This window comes from Bufo gargarizans, chromosome 2 (genome assembly GCF_014858855.1).
Source record: "Bufo gargarizans isolate SCDJY-AF-19 chromosome 2, ASM1485885v1, whole genome shotgun sequence".
NCBI lineage: Eukaryota > Metazoa > Chordata > Amphibia > Anura > Bufonidae > Bufo > Bufo gargarizans.
This window is the reverse complement of record NC_058081.1, coordinates 76,878,126-76,904,528: the sequence shown is the minus strand read 5'-3', so window position 1 is coordinate 76,904,528 and position 26,403 is coordinate 76,878,126. Positions and strand designations below refer to the sequence as shown.

The 26,403-nt window shown below is 46.6% G+C and overlaps 1 protein-coding gene across 2 annotated transcripts in view; it reads right to left on the bottom strand.

Annotated features, from left to right (window-relative positions):
- Positions 1–26,403, bottom strand: part of GGCX (gamma-glutamyl carboxylase) — a 47,042-nt gene that overhangs the window by 3,207 nt on the left and 17,432 nt on the right. For both annotated transcript variants that reach the window (XM_044279219.1, XM_044279220.1), the window contains exons 4-14: positions 26,052–26,217; positions 15,868–15,946; positions 13,943–14,049; positions 10,663–10,826; positions 9,697–9,956; positions 9,302–9,433; positions 8,293–8,444; positions 8,043–8,212; positions 7,556–7,686; positions 6,022–6,169; positions 2,481–2,676 (exon numbers count right to left, since the gene is read on the bottom strand). In XM_044279219.1, coding sequence (XP_044135154.1) covers positions 2,481–2,676; positions 6,022–6,169; positions 7,556–7,686; positions 8,043–8,212; positions 8,293–8,444; positions 9,302–9,433; positions 9,697–9,956; positions 10,663–10,826; positions 13,943–14,049; positions 15,868–15,946; positions 26,052–26,217 — 1,705 coding nt within the window. The remainder of the gene's footprint in view (positions 1–2,480; positions 2,677–6,021; positions 6,170–7,555; positions 7,687–8,042; positions 8,213–8,292; positions 8,445–9,301; positions 9,434–9,696; positions 9,957–10,662; positions 10,827–13,942; positions 14,050–15,867; positions 15,947–26,051; positions 26,218–26,403) is intronic.

Genomic DNA, 26,403 nt, shown 5'->3' with positions numbered 1-26,403 from the left:
TCCTGTCCTCGTGACTGTGCACTGGGAACAGCGCCAAACATTTTGAAGTGGCTGTGCCTGGTACTGCACTGGAAAGGAGCTAAGCTTTAGTACCAGGCACAGCCACTACACGATGTCCAGAGCTGTGCCTGGTAAACAGATGGGACAGGACGCTCGCTGTTGTGACCCCTGCATATACCTCGTGCCTGCTCAGCCTCAAGGTCTGCCATGAATTCTTCTAGCACAGGGGTCAGCAACCTTCGGCCCTGCAGCTGTTCTGAAACTACAACTCCCAGCATGCTCCATTCATTTCTATAAGAGTTCTTACAAGAGCAGAGCAAGTATGCATGCTGGGAGTTACAGTGTCACTACAGCCGGAGGTCTAGCGACTGGACATTAGTGGCACCTCTCTAGGAAATGGCAGCACTGTTACACACTCACATTCTCTCCGGTGACGTTCGAGCTGCGAGGATATAAGCTGTAGTCACATTCATCCGCTGCTGCTCAGTGAGGAAATGCTGAACTTCCCTCTGGTCTGATACTTCGATAAGGAGTCTCCTCTGCGGGGTGAGCAGTGACCCGGGGTCTCATCTGTATTCTGTGGGTGGGATCGGCCAGTGCAGACTAAACTAACTCCCATTCCCAGGCCTGGAGGAATGTTATTTACATGTACGGAGTCACAGAACAGACATACTGAGATAACGGCGGCCACTGGTCATACGGCTCCGCTCTCTCACCCTATTTCTAGCCGGTATTAGAGGCATGGAATCACCGCATTCTGGTGCTCTCAGCTATCAGCCGTAGATGAGCCAGAGTGCCAGCGATACGCAGCGGTGCTCACTCATTCATCTGAATTATGTAATACCTCCATCTACTATGATCAGCCAAACCCTGGACTGGTTAAAGGGCATCAGGCAGCAGATTTGTACCTATGAAGCTGGCATCTGTGCTTGGCAGCTGAAGGCATCTGTATTGGTCTCATGTTCATATCTGCCCGCATTGCTGAGAAAAATAAAATTTTAATATATGCAAGTGAGCCTCTAGGAGCAACGGGGGCGTTGTCATTACACCTAGAGGCTCCGCTCTCACTAACTGCTGCCTCCTCTCCACTTTGACAGTGGCAGGTTTGATGATGTTTTCACTGCCTGGTCCTGGTCCTGGTCAAAGTGCAGAGGACGCAGCAGTTGCAGAGAGCGCGGAGCCTCTAGGTGTAACAGCAACGCCCCCGTTGCCCCTAGAGGCTCATTTGCATATAATAAAACATAATTTTTCTTAGCAATGCGGGCACATATGAACATGGGACCAACACAGATGCCTTCGCCTGCAAAGGGCACATGCAACAGGTCAGCTGTTTTCATTAGGTCAAGTTTGCTGACAGATGCCCTTGTTCCAGCAAAAACCTGTATAGCTATGGTTCTGCCAGTGCAAACTGGTGAAGTCCAGCCAATTTTTTCACATGAAAAGTCCAATCCCGGCAGACGCAACACCCTGGTATATTATAGTAAGGCTACTTTCACATATGCGTTTTGCATTCCGGTTTTAAGATCCGGCAGAGGATCTCAAAACCGGGGCAAAACACTTCAGTTTTGTCCCGATTCCATTGTCAACGGGGACAAAACAGAAGAAATCAGATCAGGATGCATTTTGTTACGGTTTGCTTAGTTTTTTGACCAGACACAAAACTGATGTAAACTGCGGTTTTGTGTCCGGTCTGCAAAACTGAACAAACTGGATCCGGCATGAAAATCAATGTAAGTCAATGGTGCCGGATCCGTTTTTATCGGTAACGGAAAAAAAAAACCTGATCTGGCACCAACTGACTTACAATGATTTTAATGCCGGATCCGATTTGTTCAGTTTCTATTTAATACCGGATCCAGACAAAAAGGATGCATCCGGAGGTATTAAACGAAACGGAAGAGTTTTAGGCTACTTTCACACTAGCGTTCGTCGGTCCGCTCGTGAGCTCCGTTTGAAGGGGCTCACGAGCGGACCCGAACGCAGCCGTCCAGCCCTGATGCAGTCTGAATGGAGCGGATCCGCTCAGACTGCATCAGTCTGGCGGCGTTCAGCCTCCGCTCCGCTCGCCTCCGCGCGGACAGCTGAACGCTGCTTGCAGCGTTCGGGTGTCCGCCTGGCCGTGCGGAGGCGTGCGGATCCGTCCAGACTTACAATGTAAGTCAATGGGGACGGATCCGTTTGAAGATGCCACAATGTGGCTCAATCTTCAAGCGGATCCGTCCCCCATTGACTTTACATTGAAAGTCTGGACGGATCCGTCCGAGGCTATTTTCACACTTAGCTTTTTTTTTACCATTTTAATGCAGAAGGATCCGCCCGAACGCTAGTGTGAAAGTAGCCTTATTCAGGTTTTGAGATCCTCTGTCGGATCTCAAAAGCTGCATAAAAAACGCTGATGTGAAAGTAGCCCAAGACTCCCATTGATGGACACGGGGTGTTATTATATGGCGGTGCAGTGTTCATGAAGTGCAGACACTTACCTTCGTCGCAGGAGATAATACTTTTTATTGAGAAATCTGTGAAATCTCTGGATTACGGTTGTGTTTCGCCTGCGTTCTGACTCTTCTATCCGCCTCTGTCTGCGGAGGTAGGTGAGCACCAGGGGATCCGACACGTTGAGATCTTCCACTGCTCCGGAGATGAGAGGCTGTAATTCGGGTGGCAGGGGTGAGGTTTCTGGAAAGCAAAGCAAAAAGTGGATTCAACAATACAGGGAGTGCAGAATTATTAGGCAAGTTGTATTTTTGAGGATTAATTTTATTATTGAACAACAACCATGTTCTCAATGAACCCAAAAAACTCATTAATATCAAAGCTGAATATTTTTGGAAGTAGTTTTTATCTTGTTTTTAGTTTTAGCTATTTTAGGGGGATATCTGTGTGTGCAGGTGACTATTACTGTACATAATTATTAGGCAACTTAACAAAAAACAAATATATACCCATTTCAATTATTTATTTTTACCAGTGAAACCAATATAACATCTCAACATTCACAAATATACATTTCTGACATTCAAAAACAAAACAAAAACAAATCAGTGACCAATATAGCCACCTTTCTTTGCAAGGACACTCAAAAGCCTGCCATCCATGGATTCTGTCAGTGTTTTGATCTGTTCACCATCAACATTGCGTGCAGCAGCAACCACAGCCTCCCAGACACTGTTCAGAGAGGTGTACTGTTTTCCCTCCTTGTAAATCTCACATTTGATGATGGACCACAGGTTCTCAATGGGGTTCAGATCAGGTGAACAAGGAGGCCATGTCATTAGATTTTCTTCTTTTATACCCTTTCTTGCCAGCCACGCTGTGGAGTACTTGGACGCGTGTGATGGAGCATTGTCCTGCATGAAAATCATGTTTTTCTTGAAGGATGCAGACTTCTTCCTGTACCACTGCTTGAAGAAGTTGTCTTCCAGAAACTGGCAGTAGGACTGGGAGTTGAGCTTGACTCCATCCTCAACCCGAAAAGGCCCCACAAGCTCATCTTTGATGATACCAGCCCAAACCAGTACTCCACCTCCACCTTGCTGGCGTCTGAGTCGGACTGGAGCTCTCTGCCCTTTACCAATCCAGCCACGGGCCCATCAATCTGGCCCATCAAGACTCACTCTCATTTCATCAGTCCATAAAACCTTAGAAAAATCAGTCTTGAGATATTTCTTGGCCCAGTCTTGACGTTTCAGCTTGTGTGTCTTGTTCAGTGGTGGTCGTCTTTCAGCCTTTCTTACCTTGGCCATGTCTCTGAGTATTGCACACAGTGTGCTTTTGGGCACTCCAGTGATGTTGCAGCTCTGAAATATGGCCAAACTGGTGGCAAGTGGCATCTTGGCAGCTGCACGCTTGACTTTTCTCAGTTCATGGGCAGTTATTTTGCGCCTTGGTTTTTCCACACGCTTCTTGCGACCCTGTTGACTATGTTGAATGAAACGCTTGATTGTTCGATGATCACGCTTCAGAAGCTTTGCAATTTTAAGAGTGCTGCATCCCTCTGCAAGATATCTCACTATTTTTGACTTTTCTGAGCCTGTCAAGTCCTTCTTTTGACCCATTTTGCCAAAGGAAAGGAAGTTGCCTAATAATTATGCACACCTGATATAGGGTGTTGATGTCATTAGACCACACCCCTTCTCATTACAGAGATGCACATCACCTAATATGCTTAATTGGTAGTAGGCTTTCGAGCCTATACAGCTTGGAGTAAGACAACATGCATAAAGAGGATGATGTGGTCAAAATACTCATTTGCCTAATAATTCTGCACTCCCTGTAATGCTCATAGAGCCCAGTATGTCTTGGCTAAAAGGAGTTCTCAGCGACTTTGACACTGATGGCCAATCCGTAGGATAGACCATCATTCGGAGCCCAACTACTGACACCCTTAGCTGATCAGTCAGGGTGCTGGGAGTCAGACCATCAATATCAAAGTCTCCGAAAACCCATTTATGTACACATATATGCTGTATATAGTCCAGAGCTGCATTCAGAATACAGTATGTTGCTCCTTGCTCGGATCATACCCAGTCAAGTCACGTTATTCTGACCACCTTGTAATATCCAGAGTTACCACTGTGTGCAGCCCGGACAGCAGGTAGACGGGCTGGGAGTGACTCAGTAAGGTCCTGGTAGGTGGTCACAGGTATCTGGAGCCATGCTGACTGCAGTCCGTCCAACAGCTGCTGAAGGGTTCGTGGCGGAGGATCCATAGAGCGAACACGACAATGGAGGTGTTCCCACAGATGCTCAATTGGGTTCAAGTCTGAGGAATTACGGAGCAGGGTAGTACTTGGAAGTCTTGGTCGGACTTTTCTAGCTGTGTTACATGTTGAATAGTCTGCTTTAAGATTCATCCGTCTCAGGAAAAACAATCGGCATATATGGGTGTACATGATCCTCAAGGATGGATTCGGTTGAGACTGCCTTCCACATGGATGAGTGGCCCAGAGAATGCCACGAAAACATTCCCCAGACCATAACGCTGCCACCACCATCTTGTGTTCTTCCAGCAATGGTTGCAGGGCGCTTGTTCTCTGATGTTTCTCAACTGACACGTCAACATCCATCCGTTCACTGAAGCAGAAAATGTGACTCATTGGAACTCTTTACCAATCAGCGGAGGTCCAATGCCGATACTGCCCCGAAAACTAAAGCCTTTTCTGCTGATACAACTTCATTAGCAGAGGAGCAGTGACCGTCTGTCTGCTGCAGAGCCCCATACGCAGTAGGGTTCACTGCACTGTTGGGTTAGACACATGTCTGGGGGCCTCCTGGTTCATTTTGGTGGTGAGCTGCTCCACTGAAGCCGGTCAGTCCACCCTCATAGCTGACATCCACCTCTCACATCAATGGCTCCGCAGTTTCCACTTCGCTTATTCACAATGGCGCCATTTGTCCACTCTAAAGCATAGAGAAAGGACAGCACCACTTACTGGCATATGTTAGTCCATCATTTGGCGGCGGTGCTCACGGTGTCAGGCCCCGGCCCAAGGAACCCCTCAATTACCGAAAAAGTTTGAAAAAAAACATAGCACTCCAATCGTATATTTATTAGCACCAAACAGAAGCAGATTGGAGTGCTACGGTTTTTTCAAACTTTTTTCGCCATTTGTCCACTCGCCATACACTTTCACTACAGTAGCCCGAGAACAGTTCACAAAAGCCATTAACCATCCCTAGACTGCAACTCCTTTTACCCATGACACCAACGTGGGAGACATGTGCAGACCGCCTATCACACACCTAGCAGTTCACCACACGTGACTTCATTCATGAGCGATGTGCTGCCGGTGTAGGAAGTGGTCATAATAATGTGACTCCGATGTGTATAATGCAGTGTACTCTGCTGCACTGCAACTTTCAGGCATTGCATCTCCCCACCCATACAAAAGTACAAGGTGGATGCTGCAAAATGTCAGCTAAAACCTAAAAAGCTGGAAAAAACAACCATTCCGGCTAATGTGAGATTTGCGTTTTACAAACAGATTCAATACCTCAGCGCTAACGATAGGGATCACTTACCACTCCCATTCTCCACCTTCTCCTTCAGCTCCTGCAGTCGGGTGAGGTTCTGTTCCAGGGTCACCGCTGTGGTATTCACATAAAGGTACATGTAACACGAGGGCCCCGGTGACACGGTGTACACCTTGTGGTATTCTCCTGCTGGCAACTGGCAAGACAGAAAGGTGGCATTGGATACAGATTCCACTACCAGTGCGAGGTGCCCAAGGATATTGACCAAGGGCAAAGTCAAGGACATACAGTCACCCAAATTCTGCCCTTCTGCCAACGTGCTGGTGAGCGATCAGCCTGACAGAAGCAACGTAAAGCTAGCTATATACAGAAGATTAAAGATGTCCAAACCCAGCAGGTCCAGCCGAGCATCTAATGTGCACTGGGGCCTCCCCCCAACAGCTGATGTCACTGGGAGAGAAGGATCGGGCAGGGCTGTTTGATTTCAACATGTCCGAATCTCAGAGGTGCCTGGCAGTGGCTAATTACCCTCTCCCAATTTAGAGCACATGCATGTGTACGACCATTCGGCTGACGGACATTTTATGTGCATGACCAGCTCAAAAGTGCACCTAAACCTTCCCTTAAATTTGCTTCTTTTTTCTAACTTAGTTTAGTTATTGCTTTTCTAATTTTATCACAAAAAGAGGCCCCCCCCTGTGTCGCACAGCGCAGAGAGAATTCGTACACCGTAGCCATGTATGTACCGATTTATATTATATGTGCTGAAGTCAGCGCTGTCCCGACAGGAGTACATCTCCTGCCCATACCCTGCACCCATGTCCTAGGCAGACATTCCTGCGCAGGTCAGTAAGAACAGGCAGGAGCCCCGCACAGGACATCGCTGCTCCTGCCTGTCCTCGCTCTGCTGGAAACTCTGCACAGTGCAGGGCGCAGGCAGGAGAAGTCACTGCAGCACTTACAGTGTAATACAAACCAGTATCCGTACACCACATACGTGGCTGCGGTGTAGTGAATAGTGCTTCGAGAGGCAGGAACTTTGGCGGCTTTTTTGTGATAAAATAAAAATAAATAATAAAATCAATAAATAAACTAAATTTGAATTTTTTTTTTTTTTACCATTTCTAACACTTTTTAAAAAATGGTCAGTGGCGTAGCTAGAAATGACTGGGCCCCACAGCAAATTTTTTAATGGGGCCCCCTCTCCCAGTAATTTGTTCGCAACCCCTTCCATTTATGCCGCCCCCATTCCTGTGGCTAGTAAAGATCGCTCTCTCAGGCCAGGCCCGGAAGCTGTTCCATCTGTTTCCTACACCGTCTATACTGTCACTGTATATAATTTCATTGTGTAATACTGTTGAGGGGGCCCTGACAAAATCTTTTAGTCCTCCTCTTACTGGATGGGCCCCTTCTGGGTCAGGGAACCAAAGCAGCGGCTTCCCCTACAGTTACAGCCCTGACGAAGGTGAATGTTAAGTTACAAAAAGGAACCAAGGAAGAGAACATGGTGTCCCTGCACACAGTGTCCAACCGTGTATCACAAGTTTACAAGCAAGAAAGCAGACCCTGAATCAGCGCTCACCTGCATGCCCTCTCCCGGTGTCAGGGTGACGTTCTTGGCGTCCTTCACAATCTCCACATTGACTTCACCTTGCAGCACCTGGATACTGGTGTTACCCAGATCCTCACTCACAAAATTCTCCAAGTGAAGGCCTATCATCCAGAGTGGATAGAAATAAAAATAAAACATAAAAAAAATGGGGGTACGATTAAAGATGGCCTGTCAAATCTCCTGTTTGTTATAGTAAATCCCTGTATCCCCTACTATATAATAGCGCTAGAACTCTGATTTGTGCAATTCCTCAGTTATTCCTACTGGAAATGTATTGCTAAAGCGGAAACTGGTTGTACTATTCCCCTTGTCAACAGGGCGTGTCCCTCCAGAGTCTGACAATGTCTGCATTCTAAGGGCAAGCCCCGGTGACAATGGGCGATGAGTATTTACTATGGCAGTGTCACTCCCCAGCAGTGGGTGGACCATAACAAAGTGCCAAGGCCTCCAACATTACCTGGGAAATCTGCAATGAACACCACATCGGTCTGATTATCCAAACTGTCCTCAACTTCCTGGAATTTGGCTCTCCACGGTGACAGGTCTACCAGTAACGGTTTAACCCAAGGAGTTTTGTGGAAGGGGGACCATTCGGCTTTCACAACGTCCACCGTGGGGTCATACAACCTGTCAGAGAATCCATACATGTCTACTGTGTTCAGGAGTTATTTAGGTCATATTACTCCATATTGCTCCAGTGTACTTACCTCTGCTGGAAGCGGTCATTGATTGACACCCATACATCAAAGTATATTTCAGGCTCGGATATATTATAAGCTCCTAGCAGGCCTTGCAGGCAGGTGGCATACTGCTTCAGCATGTCGGAATGATCCTTCCAGCGTCGAGTTTGTGTAAAAACCTGAAGAACAATTATGTCAGCACAGGGCGGGCCGAGCGCGCAGGGCTTTAGAGGCCGGGGCCGAGCGCGCAGGGCTTTAGAGGCCGGGGCCGAGCGCGCAGGGCTTTAGAGGCCGAGCGCGCAGGGCTTTAGAGGCCGGGGCCGAGCGCGCAGGGCTTTAGAGGCCGGGGCCGAGCGCGCAGGGCTTTAGAGGCCGGGGCCGAGCGCGCAGGGCTTTAGAGGCCGGGGCGCGCAGGGCTTTAGAGGCCGGGGCGCGCAGGGCTTTAGAGGCCGGGGCGCGCAGGGCTTTAGAGGCCGGGCCGGGCGCGCAGGGCTTTAGAGGCCGGGGCCGGGGCGCGCAGGGCTTTAGAGGCCGGGGCCGGGGCGCGCAGGGCTTTAGAGGCCGGGGCCGGGGCGCGCAGGGCTTTAGAGGCCGGGGCCGGGGCGCGCAGGGCTTTAGAGGCCGGGGCCGGGGCGCGCAGGGCTTTAGAGGCCGGGGCGCGCAGGGCTTTAGAGGCCGGGGCCGGGGCGCGCATGGCTTTAGAGGCGGGGCCGGGGCGCGCATGGCTTTAGAGGCCGGGGCCGGGGCGCGCAGGGCTTTAGAGGCCGGGCCCGAGCGCGCAGGGCTTTAGAGGCCGGGCCCGAGCGCGCAGGGCTTTAGAGGCCGGGCCCGAGCGCGCAGGGCTTTAGAGGCCGGGCCCGAGCGCGCAGGGCTTTAGAGGCCGGGCCCGAGCGCGCAGGGCTTTAGAGGCCGGGCCCGAGCGCGCAGGGCTTTAGAGGTCGGGGCCGAGCCCGCAGAGCTTTATGTTAAAGGATCCCAATGTTAAAGGATCCCAATTTTCCAGACTTTTCTGGTATCCTTAAAATCCTATACTCACCCCTGGGTTAAGAAATCCAACTTCCCCAGTGACTCCATCTCTGTAGGTAATCTTCACATGCTGGTGTGAGCGTGAATGCACCATCATATCCCACGAGTAACCGTAAAGGCCATTTGTCCAGTTATTGTAACCCTTTAAATCACAATGCAGAATATAATTAATGAAGACAGAACCTGTTTGTAGGTTTAGGATGGATGTGTAGATAAATAAATATATTTTACTGTATACTTCTGTACTACACAAAAAAAGGTATAACGTTGAATATCGGCCCGAATGAAGGCCAAACTGACCCTCTTTTGTCCTCCATCGTGTTGGATCATAGTGTTATGGTATATTTTAGCGATGTGCCACACCATTATCAGACATTAAGAACGGCGACATCTGTGAGCGCTCACCTGGGTGACAAAATGGGAGTAGGGCAGGAAGAGCTGTTCGGCTATGTAGATAACAGTGAAGATGGCTCCTAGTTTCTGTCGTAGGCCTGGCGAGCCCTTTCCCTTCTGTCCTGGGTAGACACATTCGGAGCTCTTCTGCGGTGGCTGCGTGTGAGGAAGTGCCCAGTGCAAACAGCGGGGTAACCTAGACACCAGTCGTCGGGGCCAATCCGGATAGCAGAACAGCGGGCTGGTGGCCAACATAGTGTATGAGAACATGCCTGTGAGGAGGCCGTAAGTACGGAAGACAGGGAGTAAGAGACCAGGTGGAGTGCAATCATGGACAAAGGTAATAATCCTGCAAAAATGGCCGTAAATTCTCTTTATTGTGGCATCAGTTTGTTTTCATTGACCCTTGCATTTCTATGTGGCCACATCCGCTTGTTTTGCCCAATCTGAAACTCTCTGTGCAGGTCCTTTTCTGGTCCCTATCTGCAGACGAGAGTAGTCCTTTCTATTGACGGGACCAATAAAAATACTGAATGCACACGGAAGTTATCAGTATTTTGCAGATCGATATGCTAATCCTTCCTGTTCTGTGGAGATCACTTCTCAGCAGTCATCTATTTATCATCACATGCAGGATTACAGCGATAGATTAGACAGATCACACAGGATCCACCATTCACAATAGCTGATGGTGACAGCTTATCCACTCCCCCTCCCTGCACAGGTCTACAAAACTCTCCCATAGAAGTCAATGAATGTCTCTTGCCCATTGCGTCTATGGTCCATGCGGCTGCTGTAAAGTATATCCCCCCCTCTGTGTCAGCTGGACACCTGGAACCTAATATAAGTGCCAAAAACAACAACTTTCACATGAATTTAGAGTCATAGTGCAGAAGGAGGAGGGTTATGGTACGATAGATAGGGGGTCTACATACCCCCCTCCATTTACAGACAGTTACACACAAGGAAAGTACTCACCTATGCTGAAAAGCTGAGAGTTCATGCAGTGGAAGTAAGAAACAAAAAACATGGCGAAGGGACGTGTGACATCAAAGAAGAGAAGGTATCCGGCCGTCAGGTCGAGGATCAGTCCCCCCCAGTGCACAACGACAAGGTTCGTCATCTCCTCCGACAGAAACAGCCTAAAAGAAGGACAGATCACAAGTATTTTATGCTCGGGGATAGAGAGGATGAGACAACGCGATCTGAATAATGTGCTATAACCACGACTGCCGGGGGCCCTGGAGGGCCCATCATCCACGATGGGGGTCACAAAATGATTGTACAGCAGGTACTGAAAAGCACTTTAGCCATTTGCCTGCTTTCATCTAAACTGAAAATTCACCAATTGGACAGGAAGCTCTTTAGGAATGTTTTCTATTTCATTCTGACCTAAAAAAAAAAAAAAAAAAGCTAGAATACAAAAGAAAGTTAGAAAAGCACCTCCAAACTATGTATAAAAAAAGAGGTGCAAATGCAAGCTATCATGGCTGCGATGTAAGAGCAAACAGGGACTACAAGTAACAGCACACATTCTTCCAACAGATGGGACCTACGCTATCAGACTTGCCTCCTCTGGGCTTTTTGCCTACAAATTTAAGGGCAATGTGGAATACAGCTACATCATACTCCTATGGGCGGGAGTTCATGATCCAAAAGGGGGCAGCCACTCCCCCAAATGTACAATGCTAAATTAGTTGGACCAGAACCTCCTCTTTTTATCCATAGTTTGGAAGTACTGGGGTAACTTTCTTTTGCATTGTAGAGGCAAATCTGATCAGTGTAGGCCCCGTCTGCTGGAAGCCACCTTGTCTCTGGTAGATGGGCCCAACACTATTTTGATCAAAAATGCACAAAGAGCTTCTAATTTACATATAGCAAGTATAGCAGTAATACAATGTTTCCAGTGTATGGTCGTAGGTGACTGGCAAGAGGGCATAACAACATAACAGGGTGCAGAGGAGAGGCCCAGGAGACTCCCCTAAAAAGGGGGAAAACCCCCTGCACATCCACTCCATGCTCTAAACCAGTGTTTCCCAACCAGTGTGCCTCCAGCTGTTGCAAAACTACAACTCCCAGCATGCATGGACAGCCTTTGGCTGTGCGAGCATGCTGGGAGTTGTAGTTTTGCAACAGCTGGAGGCACACTGGTTGGGAAACACTGCTCTAAACCACTAATACAGAGTACAGCTGATGCAGACAGACTACACATCTCCTCACACCCCCTATGGCACTACGTGCCCCCCTACGTTTTCCCCGCACAGCAGGGCTAACGCCGATACATCTGAGCAGGGAAATTCACATGTACAGGGCCAGCTTGCATTTCCCATAAAGTGGTGGCCAGGGCACCAATGTGCATAAAAAATGAAGCAAGAAGATCACCGCAATTCAAACTGACACAATGGCGGCATATTTGAAACTTTGGCAGCCCTGGCTGTCCTCCTCCCATACCCTACATAGATTAGATAAAAATAAAGCAGATGGAGAGCTATAGGAACACTGCTGCACCTTCATTACCAGGATGAGTGGGGGTCCCAGAGGTCAGATTCCCTTCCGTCAAAGTGATGGCCTATCCCGACAACATGCCATCACTTTACAAGATGGGAACAACCCTTTATCAATCCTTAGTTGTGGCAACCATGTTTAAATGGTTAAGTGATTGTGGACTCCAGAAGGGCCAGTCATTTCTGTGCCTCTAGGACTGGAAATCAGCCACCCTGTTATATAATATGAAGACAGAGGGCACACTGTGGTGACATGACCACGCCAATATCTCAAAAGTCCACGTTTATATATATAGGCATGAACTAAATAGCACCATCTAGTGACCATTCTGTGCATAACAAGAGACCAGAAAATAATAAAGAGGCTCAATTTACAAAAGTAAATGTTAGGGTTGTTTTTAATATATTTTATGTACAGGTATTAAATACATAGTACATTTTAGCATGGGTTTAGCCTTTTGTCATAGTAGTCTGTGGAGCCTGAAAACAAAAACAGCCTGTGCACCCCAAACACAGCATATTCTTGCTTCATATACTTTCCTTCCCCTGTTCTCAGCATCAGTGCCTCCTGGAAAGATGTTTACATGCAGCACTTCCTGTTTCATCAGCTTCCTGTGGGGATTTCTAACCAATCCCCTGTCCATGTTAGCTAAGTGGAGCAAGGCCTGACAAACATTTAGAGTAAAGCAGGTTGGGACTGGTAAGAAAACTAAACACGAAGCTGAAGAAGTCAGCAAGTTCCTGGCGGGATGCAGTGATGCATTGCGGACATGAAAAATAGGTATATGAGGCAACAACATGCAGTGTTTGGAGAACTCTACGCAGATGAAAAAAAATCATTTTGAAACAAGAGAACCCCTTAAAGGAAGCTTTCCAACTTTTTTTTATACTGATGACCTATCCTCAGGATAGGTCATCAGTAGCTGATCGGAGGTGGTCCGACACCTGAGACCCCTGCTGATCAGCTGCTTGAGGAAACCGCAGCACTCCATTGAGTGTTGTGGCCTCTCACAGCTTACCAAGCACAGTACAGTACACTGTATAGCGGTTGTGCTTGGTATCGCAGATCAGATCCCATTCATTTGAATGGGACTGAGTTGCGCATGGGCCATGTTACCGATGAATGTGACATCACTGGCCTAGGTTAAAGGGGTTGTCTCATCATGGACAATGGGGGCATATCGCTAGGATATGCCCCCATTGTCTTATAGGTGAGGGTCCCACACCTATATCGCGAACGGAGCCCCGAAAGTGAAGGAGGGCGCACTGTGCATGCGCGGTACGCTCCCATTCCCTTCTATGGGGAGCCAGCTTGGTGGTGGCCGGACCGGAGTCCTCCAGCCACCACCTTGACGGGCTCAGTTCTCGATATAGGTATGGTTCCCAGCGGTGGGACCTGCACCTATAAGACAATGGGGGCATATCCTAGCGATATGCCCCCACTGTCTGTGATGAGACTACCCCTTTAAGCTGTGAGAATGCTGTGGCTCACTGGTCTCCTCAAACAGCTGATCAGTGGGGGTCCCGGGTGTCTGACCCCTGCCAGTCAGATTGTGAGGACAGTAAAAAAAAGTCAGAAAAACCCTTTAAGGCTGGCCAATGAGAGTACCGTAAGTATGACTGGAATACAATATGAAAAAAGAAACAAAACTAAAAAATCCATATCCAGAATGCAAATCAGAGGTCAGGACTGAATATATATAATACAGTATATACATGAACATATGATAGAGACTCAAAGAGTATTTTCTTACTTGAATGGATCAAACAGCCAGTGACGTGACAGCGAGCCCATAGAATACCCTTCCACCCAGTCCGCATCCAGCTTCTTGATACCAGCGATAAAATACACAATGAAGATCTGGAAAATTGATCACCAGTAAGAATGTTAGATACCCCAATCCAAGCAGTGTAAAGTCACTTTTTCTTAAGTTATTTTGCTCAATTATCAGTTGTTAAAGGGACATGCAAGAAATCTGGAGCTTTTTTTGGGGGGGGGTTGCACTAACAATAGGTGGCACTGTAGAGACACTTTTCTTTCTTGTCAAGCCATTTTGCACAGCACTGAAATCAGTAATGATAATGTTCTATCTGCTCAGACTTGGCTCCCCCACTGATCCACTTCAAGAAGTGCAGAGTCCATTGTGCCGGATAGTCCGGTTTTCTGGCTCCCTGTCCTCCATCTGGCACAGTGCCTGGACGGACGCAGGGATGTCCACCCTTTCAGTAGCTCACGCTCGGACGGCAGCACTGCGCGGTCTAAACGTGAGCTGCAACCCCACACTGACTGAGGCTTCTCTCACCCCCAGTCAGTCACTAGAGCCGCAGACATGGCTGACTATGGCTGAGTTCACATCAGCCGTTCATCCTTTCCGTCTCCTGCTCCGTTATAGGACGGATTAGGCACATAACTGAGCCGAATGGAATAGGTTATAATGGGGTCCGTAGGCTCTGTTTGGCTCAGTTAAGTACCGAATCCGTCCTTTTCGTTCTCCTGCTCCTATAACGGAACTGGAGAACGGAAAGGCTCAACGCAGATATGAACTCAGCCTGAGGGTGAAAGAGGCACCCTGGGCTGCCCCATCTCACCCCCTGAGGTCTGATTGAGGGTCTTATTAACATTGGGGGTCTGATCTGAGGTCAAATGAAAAAAAATCTTTTCTTATTGTCCTCTAAAACCTAGGTGAGTCTTATAGGGTGAAAAATACGGTACATATTTAGTACCAATACAATTGTAACAACCCCTGGAATAAACAGTAAGGGGAAAATAACACACAAAATGCCAAAATGGGAGAAATTCCTGCAGGGTTTTTGGCTTCCCCACCACCAAAACGAAGAAAAAAATAAAATAAAAAATTAGATATATATATCTATATAAATAAAAAAAAGTCATAGGTATTATGTATTCAAAAATAGTGCCACCAAAAATTGCAATCCATCCCACACAAAAAAAAAGCTATGATGATGTCAAATAAAAAGTTATGGCTTTCAGAAACCTGCGACATAAAAATGCCATTTTCCATAAAACATGTTTTTATTGTGCAAAAGTATGAAAGCATAAATAACAAACACCAAACACTACACAAAAAAATTCAAAACATATGCTATATCAAGGGGTTAAGATTTGTTTGGAGCAACATAACTTGTTCACTGGTGATGACCCCTCCCCGGCCTCCAGCTCATGAACCATTAGAGGACACTCTCTAAAATCAATGAGCAATGTGCGGACAGGCTGCATCTTCCAGTATAGCTCTGCTTCAATCAATTAGGTAGAAGACTCCCCTCTATCACACACATATAACTATGTACTGGTTACAGCAGACCTCCCCTTTAAAGGGATTATGTAATCAGTTTTGTTCTGCCTTGAGGGCGGCATAAAATGGTGAGAGAGACCCTAATGAAAAACATTGGGCCGCTTACTTTTATTGACCCAGTCGTTTGGATAAACCCAGTATCTGAGCAGCTCCAGATGTCAGCTGCAATCCGTCCAGTACACCTGCTTGAAGTCCGATATTCATGAGCTCCTCACCTCCCCCGCCGCTGATTGGCGGCTTACTTCTTATAGCCATTACAGAAAAAAAGTGGTCACTCCTCCATGGGCGCTAGGGAGATCTGAGGGTTCATGATGATCAGGACTCCTGAGATCCGGTATATTCATTTGGCCTTTCCAGAATATTACCTGAGTACGGAGGAGAGTGTAATTCCATAGTGGGACATGTGCGTTGCGCTTCCGAGGACTAAATAACCCATCAATAGACCTGCAAGAGAAAAATACAATGCACAAAGAGACATAGTTACATAGTTGATACAGTTGAAAAAAGACATAAGTCCATCAAGTTCAACCAAGGGATAGGAGGGGACGCGAATCCAAGAAGGAAATGAGATTTCTACACGTTTTCAAAGGCATTAATGTTGTTTACTTTTAAGAATTCATCTAAACCCTTTTTAAAACCGTCCACTGTTCCTGCTGTGACCACGTCCTGAGGAAGTCTATTCCACAGATTCACAGTTCTTACAGTAAAGAAGCTTTGACGCTTCTGGAGACTGAACTTTTTCCTCTCCAGTCGGAGGCAGTGCCCCCTTGTCTTTAGAGGGCATTTTACATGGAACAGTTTTTCACCATATATAGCCCATTTATATACTTGTATAGGTTAATCATGTCCCCCCCCCTCAGACGTCTCTTCTCAAGACTAAATAAATTCAATTCTTTTAATCTTTCTTCATAACTTAGACCCTCCATGCCCCTTATCAGTTTAGTCGCTCTCCTCTGTACTTTTTCCAGCTGTAGTGCGTCCTTTCTATGGACTGGTGCCCAGAACTAAACTGCGTATTCCAGATGAGGCCGCACCAACGCTTTGTAAAGTGGTAATATTACATCCATACCTCGGGAGTCCATGCCTCGTTTTATGCATGACAATATCCTGGTGGCCTTTAGAAGCAGCTGATTGACGTTGTATGCTGTTAGTTAATCTACGATCTACAAGGAGACCCAAATACTTCTCTACAAGTGACCCCCTCCCCAGTGTTACATCACCTAGATAGGACATATGATGCACAGAGATTATTACTACCAAGATGCAGAACTTTACATTTATCCACATTGACCCTGGGTTCAGACCTGAGCGTTCGTGATGGAGCGCTCTGTATGCGCGATTGTACCGGCGTTTAAAATCGCGCAGAGACAAGCGAACGCCCATTGTCGCGCGTTCCCGAAAGTCTATGTACGGGAACGCGCGACAAAACGCCCCAAAGAAGCTCAAGAACTTTTTTGAGCGTCAGGCGTTTTACAGCGCGATCGTACGTGCTGTAAAACGCCCAGGTGAGAACCATTCCCATAGGGAAGCATTGGTTTCTCCTTGTTGAGCGTTTTACAGCGCGTAGGAACACAATGTAAAACGCTCAGGTGTGAACCCAGGGTGAACCTCATTTGCCAAGTTGATGCCCAATCACTCAGAGTGTTCAAGTCAGCTTGTAGTGTGTGGACATCTTCCATAGACTGTACAGTACTACAGAGCTTGGTGTCATCTGCAAAAATAGAAATGGTGCTATTAATCCCGTCCTCAATATCATTAATAGATAAATTAAATAATAGAGGACCTAGCACTGAACCTTGAGGTACACCACTTATAACCCGCGACCATTCTGAATAGAAATCATTGACCACAACTCTCTGGACACGGTCCTTCAGCCAGTTTTCAATCCAATTACAAACTATACTTTCCAAGCCTATAGACCTTACTTTACCTATTAAACGTCTATGAGGGACAGTATCAAAAGCCTTTGCAAAATCCAGAAACACTTCATCCACAGCCGCCCCTCTGTCCAGGCTACTACACACCTCCTCATAAAAACAAACCAGGTTAGTCTGACAACTTATGTCCTTGGTAAACCTATGCTGGTTACTACTTATTACCGTATTTTTCGCCCTATAAGACGCACCAGCCCATAAGACACCCCTAGGTTTTAGAGGAGGACAATGAGAAAATATATTTTTCATTAGACCTCAGGTCAGACCAGCAATCAGACCCCCAATATAACTCAGACCTCAGCTACAATCAGATCCCCAATGTTAAGACCCCAATAAGACCTCAGCTCACACCCAAAAGTTAATGACCCCCAATCAGACTGCAGATATGAGCCCCAATATAAATAAGACCCCATACAGACCTCAGATCAGCCCCCCAGCTCATATCAGCCCCCATTGCCTCAGATGTGCCCCATGCCTCAGATGACAAAGTAAAAAAAACACCTCTCCTGCTCATGGACCCCGCTACTCACTCACGCACGCACGCACGCACGTTGGGGGGGGGGGGGGGGGGTAAGGGGAACTGCGTCTTATGGGGTAAAAAATACAGTATTTACAGTCACGTACTCCTGTATATAGTCCCTTAAGGGTCCATTCACACGTCCATAGTGCATTGCGGATCCTCAATACACCCGGCCGGCACCTCCATAGAAATGCCTATTAGGACATACTTTATTTTTTTCCGGAGCTGCAGACCGGAAGATCGGGGGCGCGCTCCGGAAATGCGGATGCGGACAGCACACTGTGTGCTGTCCGCATCTCTTCCGGCCCCACAGAGAATGAATAGGTCCGCACCGTTCTGCATAATTGCGGAACGGATGCGGTCCCATTCTACGGATGTGTGAATGGACCCAAGAGTCCTTCAAACATTTTTCCCACAACAGAAGTTAAACTAACTGGTCTATAATTACCTGTGAAGGACCTAGATCCTTTTTTTTTTAAATATGGGCACCACGTTTGCCTTGCACCAATCACTTGGCACTGTACCAGTACCTAGAGAATCTTTAAAAATTATAAACAGGGGCACAGCAATGACTGAACTGAGCTCTTTTAGCACTCTTGGGTGTAATCCATCTGGACCCGGAGCCTTGTTCACATTTACCTTATATAACTTATCTTGGACCATATCTACAGTTAGCCAATTGAGTATATTACTGGATGTACTAACAGCCCCAGCACCACAGATATCAGCTCCTTTCTCTTCTTTTGTATATACAGAGCTGAAAAAAAACATTTAGTAACTCTGCCTTTTCCTTATCTTTAGTGACTACCCCCCTTTTACCATTATTTAGAGGCCCTACCTGCTCGGACCTTGGTTTTTTAGCATTTATATATTTAAATAATTTTTGGGGATTTGTTTTGCTCTCTTTTGCTACCTGCTGTTCGTTTTGCATTTTGACAAATTTTATCTCCTTTTTACAGATTTTATTAAGCCCTTTGTAATCTACAAATGCTCCAGCTGACCCCTTAGATTAGTATTTTCAAATGTCCTTTTTTTTTTGTCATTTATTGCCCCTTTTTACAGTAGCTGTAAGCCATGGGGGGGGGGGGGGGTTCATTTTAGCCGTTTATACTTGTTACCTAAAGGAATAAATTTATTAGTACAATTACTCAATGTGGGTTTAAAGCTCTCCCATTTATCCTCAGTATTATTATGTGACAGTAGCTGCTCCCAGTCTGTGCCCTGAAATGCTGCCCTCAACCCAGGGAAATTAGCCTTTTTGACATTCAGTGTCTTTGCTCTGCCTGACAGAGTTTGCTTCTTATAGTTTAGGGGGAATATAATTATGTTGTGGTCACTATTACCTAGTGTTTCTCAAACAGTAACTTTACCAACAAGCTCTGCATCATTGGAGATAACCAGATCCAACAGAGCATCGCCCCTAGTGGGAGCTTCTACAAACTGGCCCATAAAATGGCCCTGCAGCAAGTTGAGGCAGAACCATGAACCCAGTCAGTCTGGGAAGTTAAAATCTCCCATTATGACCACTGTACCAGCCTGTGCCGCTCGCTCTATTTGGTTATACAGTTGCGTTTCTATCTCCTCTGTGATGTTAGGGGGTCTATAGATTACACCAAGTACTATTATTTTTTCAGTGTTTATATCCCTTTGAACTTCCACCCATAAGGTTTCCACATCCTCACCATCCTCACCCACAATTGCCTGTTTCACACTTGTCTTCAGATCACTCCTCACATACAGGCACACACCACCGCCTTTTCTATTGGCCCTGTCTTTCCTAAATAGTGTAAAACCCTCAATATTTACAGCCCAGTCATGTGAAGAGTCCAACCATGTCTCAGCCACACCAACTACATCTATGTGTTCTTCTACTACCATAGCCTCCAGCTCTCCCATTTTGCTAGGTAGACGTCTACAATTTGTGAAAATACATTTTAAATGACTATTACCTGTAAAGTGAAAATCCGGGATTTTTGGGTTACCTTGGTTGATGTTTGTATGTAACAGGTTCTTGTTACCAGCAGTTGTTTTTCATCGGTGTATAGTTATGCCCAGTCTTCTCCTTACTTTCCTCACTAACCCCAGACCCCACTAAATCCCCACTGTCCCCTCCTATATCCCACTCTCTATCTACACTATCTACCCCCTTATTAGTATGACCCCCCACCCTCCCCCTAGTTTAAAAGCTACTCCAGCCGTCTAACCATTTTTCCCTCAGGGCGGTTTCACCCTCCCCATTAAGGTGCAGCCCGTCCCTACTGTAGAGCCTGTAACTGACAGAGAAGTCGGCCCAGTTCTCCATGAACCCAAACCCTTCCTTCCTGCACCAGCTTCTGAGCCACTTATTTAACTCCCTAAGCTCCCGTTGTCTCTCTGGTGATGCTCCTGGCACTAGTAGTATTTCTGAAAACACTACCTTGGAGGTCCTGGACTTGAGCTTCTCTCTTAATTCCCTAAAATCATTTTTAAGGACCTTCCATCTCCCCCTGACTTTGTCATTGGTGCCAATGTGCACCATGACTGCCGGGTCTTCCCCAGCCCCACCCAGCAATCTCTCAATCCGATCCGCAATATGCCGAACCCGAGCACCCGGCAGACAACACACTGTTCGGCATTCATGATCTCGGCGGCAGATGACCCTGTCTGTCCTCCTAATAATAGAGTCCCCTACCACCAGCATCTGTCTAACCTTTGCTGCACACCTTTTCCCATCCTTCCTGCAGCGGTCATCCTCCTGGTTGCTAGGAGAAACGCCCTGCTTCAGTGTTGCTGGCCCTGGACTTTTATCCCTAATATCAGCCAAACAGGCATATTTACTAGGGCAGTCCAGCCTCTCTGGAACTTTTCCCTCTACCACTTCTTCCTACATTAACCCAACTGCTGACCTCAAAGTCCTGATCTTGCCCTCCTCCTCCCACCTCCATTTCACTGACTAGCCTGCACAGTGAAATGATCCGCCACAACCTAAATGTATCAGGCCTCACGATAGGAGCCACAGAACACAAACTTGCATTATTTACAGATGATATAATTGTCATCAGTACCAATCCCAAAACCTCCCTTAGTAGAATATTTGCAACACTAGATGACTTTAGCAAAATTTAATACTACAAACTGAATATTGACAAATCTCAAAGCCTCAATTCCCCATGATCAATTACTACGACTTAAACACCTATTTCCTCTGGATTGGCAGCAGGAGAGTAAAGCGTATTTAGGCATCCAACTTACTTATCCCACCTCAAAAACGTTTCATACAAATTTCCTCCTCTAATTGAATGAATTACAGGCTGATATTAAGGGCATGAAATCCTGCCCGATTTCTTGATTTGGCAGAGTGGCGGCATACAAAATGCTACTCTTGCCCAAGATCCTTTACCTTTTTAGAACACTCCCCATCCAAATCCCAGATACCTTTTTTGGGAAACCCAAGAAACAAATGATGAATTTCATTTGGAATTCCAGGCATCCTAGAACAGCATATTCAATATTAACGATGCACAAAAACAAGGGTGGTCTGGGAGTTCCAAATCTAAGACACTACTACACAGCATGCCTTCTTCCCACTGGAAAGATTCAGCGGACAAACACTGGGTTTCGAAGGAGAGGGCTTCCCTTCATCTCTCTACTCTTCGCTCCTCGCTGATCCTGTAAACTGGGTCCACATGCATCCCCCCTAACTGCAGTAAATATCTCCACTGCGGCCTGGAAAAAACTCCTAGAGTTGACAAAGGATGAAGGGACTGTCCCTGCCTCTGTTGTACCTATAGCTTGTTTAACAGACCACTTCCCTGGACTAGATCTTCAGAACCGGAAGGCCAGAGGCGTTAAAACGGTACAGGATATGATGGATAGGGACAATGTATTGTCCTACATGATACCTATCAAATCCCACATAGGGAATTTTATAAAATTCCTGCAAATTAGATCCCTATGGAGTAAAACGGAAAGAATAATGAGGAATCCCTAAAGCAATATTGCGATACCTTCATGACGGGTTCCCCAAAAAACAAGGTATATCTCTCTTCTATAATTTCCTTGTTCAGGAGAGGGAGCAGAATAAAACACAATCCCAACTTAAGTAGGAGATAGACCTACAACAAACCTTTACATTGAACCAATGGCATTCTGCCTTCCGAACTGTCACTAATGCTTTCCGCTGTGTAACACACCAGGAAGCGATATTCAAGACTAGCCCAAGATGGTATTATACGCCCACCAGGCTTCACACAATGTTTCCCACCTCGTCTCCCAATTGTTGGAGCAACTGCGGAAGTAGAGGGTCTCTCCTCCACATTTTATGGGCTTGTCCTAGAATTTCCCCATTATGGGATAGCGTTAAAAACCTATAGCCGAATTAACCTCACTCAACTCAATGTTGACCCCAGAAATGGCTCTTCTTTTTATTGACATTAATAACATAGCGCCGCCATATAGACTAGTGGTTGCCCACATACTTATGGCGGCTAAAGTGGTCATCACTCGACACTGGAGGAGTTCTCATACCCCTCCGCTGTCTGAGGTGATCACTCTAGTAAACTCCACCTGTATGTATGAGAAAATGTTTCACTCACAACAGCCTTCTATGACAAATTTCCCAAAAGTTTGGAGGACATGGATAGCTAGCCGTTGGTACGCACACTAACCAAATCACTTTGATGAGAGAATCCAGAGGAAACATTAAAAGATGAGAGACCTTATGTTAAGCCACTACATCTTAGAGACCAGGTATCAAACACTTGGAACCGGCTGCACAGGCGGCATGTCCGCCCTGACATGGGGGCATTTTTGTACTGGCACACATTATATGGGGGCGTTTTTTATACTGCCACACATTATAAAAGGTCCATTCACACATCCGTATGTGTTTTGTGGATCCACAGAGCCGCAAAACACGGCCACCAGCAATGTGTGTTCCGCATTTTGCCGACCGCACACAACACGGGCACTATAATAGAAAATGCTTAATCTAGTCCGTAATTGAGGACAAGAATAGAACATGTTCTATTTTTTTTCTGGAGCCGGCGGCACGCTCCGGAAATGCGGAGAGCACATAGTGTGCTCTCCGCATCCATTCCGTCCCCATAGAGAACGAATGGGTCCGCACCCGTTCCGCAATTTGCGGAACGGATGCGGACCCATTATTACGGATGTGTGAATGGAGCCTAAGGGAATACTTGCAATACTGACACACTATACAGGGGTATTATTTCTACTGGCACACATTGTAAAGGGGCATTTTTCTACTGGCACAAATGTTAAGGGGTTGTTTTTGTACTGGCACACATTATAAGGGAGCATTTAATAAATTAGTACTACTTGGGGGCATTATGGAGCGCTTTATTACTACTGGGGGAGTATGGGCACTATAGGGGCATTATTACTTCTGTTGCACAATGAGGGACATTATTATTGGGGGCGCTGTGTAAGTGCACTCTGGCAGAGAATTATTACTATTGGTGGGACTTGGGGAGCACTATTACTGTGGATGCACCCTTGCACAGTACCTGCTTAGCACATTTTTTTGAGGGCACACTGTTTACGGCGCTATTACTGACAGGGACACTATTTGCTGGATGCAGTTATTTTTTAGTGCACTGAAGGGCGCACTATCTGTGTGGTACTAGTATTTTCAGGGAGACCGTTTCTACAGTATAGTATTGGGAAGCACAGCAGGCACAGTATTGGGGATGACAGGATGGGGTATTTAGAAGGTAGAAGGATGATGGAAAAGTTGGAAACTAAGATGTCTGTGTGGCAAACTCTGCCAAGAGATGGCTTAAAAGAAATCATCATGGTGGTCTGGTCCGAATGGAGAAGATGAGGAAAGAGAACGTCTACATCAGAGGAGACATCACTGGTGTAGGAGGTACATATGTGGCGCTGTATTACCCTGTATGTTTTGTAGCTCTGTATGTAATGTTTTCCAAGTATGTCTTTAAAAAGCTTCTGTCATCAGGAACAGGGTTATTAAACTGGCTGACTTTAGACATGTCCTAATGTCAGATGAAGCTGAACAGTCCTTGTCCCTTCTTTCTATGTGCCTCTGATGGGCCTCTGAAAAATGAACTTTTATTTTATGTAAATGAGTCTCTAGTAGCAATGGGTGTGTTGTCCCTACTCCTAGAGGCTCTGTCCTCCCTCCTCTGGCCACGTCCTTAGGTTGATTGAGAGGGCCAGGAAGGATGATGTGAACACTGCTGGCCCTGTCAATCAACATGATGAAGCTGCAGCCAAAGGAAGGAGAACAGTCTCTAGGAGTAGGGACAACACCCCCATTGCTCCTAGAGGCTGATTTGCATTAAAAAAAGTTCATTTTCCATAAAAACTGAGGCACATAGAAAGAAGGGACAAAGACTTAGCTTCAGCTGACATTAAGCCAGGGGTGTTGCTAGGGTCTCAAAAGATCCGGGGCCCAAGCACCAATGCATATGGCCCAATTCTCTAAGTTGAACAACAGCATCCTCTCCCAGCTGCAAACACTAGCACTAAAGACATTTTATTGGACTTGCTATACAGCAGCACCTACCTCTCACATCCAGGGCCTCCCAGGTAACGTCTCCTCTGATGTAGATCTTCTCTGTCATCATCTTCTCCATTCGGTCCGGACAACTTCTTTCAGCCGCCTCGTCTCTGCAGAGTGTGACGCACGGACATCTTAGCTTCCTCACTTTTCTGTACCCCCAAATACTATCCTGAAGAAAAATGAGTGCCCCCCATAGTAACAGTACTCCTCATAGTCCCACCAATAGTAATTCCCTTCTAGAATGCTCTCATTAGTAAAACTGCCCCCTACTGGACCCAATAGTGATAACACTCCCCAAGAGTGCCTCCATTAGTAGAAAAGCCCTCCAGTATTAATAATACCCCCACAGAGCCCCTAGTAGAAATAAGGTCCCCTATTGTTCCCCCAGTGGTAATAAAGCTCTCTACAGACCGCTCAGTAGTAATAAGACCCCCACAGTGCTCTTAGTAGAAATAATGTGGATCCCTCCTATAGAGCCCCCAGTAGTAATAAGAACGCCTAATGTCCCCTGGATTTATAATACCCCTGAAGTGCCCCAAGTATTTATAATGCCTCCTGCAGTGCCCCTTGTACTTATATTCATCAGTTTAGTGTCCTCAGAAATTATAATTCCTCGGCACCTCCGCTATACAGTCCCATGTAAATAACACTATTTCCCTCCCTTTGCCATAGAGTCCCATATAAATACCATCACACCATCTCTCCGGCCCCCTCCAATATACAGTCCCATGTAAATAACATCACACCATCTCTCCTGTCCCTTCCAATATACAATCCCATGTAAATAGGATCACCCCCTCCCCAGGCGCCTTCAACATACAGTCCCATGTAAATAACATTACCCCTTAACATTCAATCCCATGTAAATAATATCACCCTACCCCAGCCACTTCCAAATTTCAGTCCCATGTAATTAACAACACTCCACCTTGCTGTCCCATGTAAATAACTTCCCTCCCTTCAGCCCTAACATACAGTCCCAGTTAAATAACTACAACTCCCAACATTGCTCTGCCTCTCACACTGAGTAATCTTCACTTACCTCTCCTCATGTACAGACCTCACCGTAGCCTCTTCCCAGGGCTTCTCTTCACTGCTGAGCCGTCCTCTCCTGCACTGGTCACATGATGGTGACATCATCCCAGGTCCTTTTCAGCTACTGCATTTAGAATTGATCACATGACCTGTGAGGTCATCACAGGTCCTCCAGCTCTTGCAGTGCATTTGATTCAATTGTATTGCCGTCCTAAGGATGGCAATACAGTTATATCTAACAGGCAGGCAGTACATTCGGGCCCTTGGACAAAACATCAGGGGCCCAGGCCCCGAATGTTTTGACCTAGCAACACCCCTGCATTAGGCCATGTCTAAAGTCAGCCAGTTTAATAACCATGATGATAGAAGCCCTTTAACAGTAGGGCTGGAGGGAAGCGGTTAGGCTGAGAATTTGGCATGGGGGAAGGGGTGCAGTTTAAATTTTTGCCTTAGGCAGCAAATAGGCTAGGCGCACCCCTGCATGCAATTAGCAGGTACAAGAAGCAGAACAGACAAGACTGCAGCAAGTCTTACCAGTAGCGATTGGCATTGATCAAGGTGAACTGGAGGCCGATCAGTCCATAGAGATAAGAGTGGTTATTCCAGGTGGTCTTATCCAGGAAGAACACATACCAATATGGCAGGAGGAAACATAGACAGCTGAGGCGGTAAAAGCACCCAAGAGTTATACCGAGGGCACCTGGAGGAGAGAGGACACTACAGTTTGATGGGGACAAGAAGCAAGTATATTAACAACCATGTCTTATAGCATGGGGGGGGGGGTCAAACCCAACCCCTTCTGCATGGAGTATTTTTTATTAATGCAGACATTCAACACTCCAAAAACATACAGACATACATCTTTGCAAGAGTCTAAAATCTAATA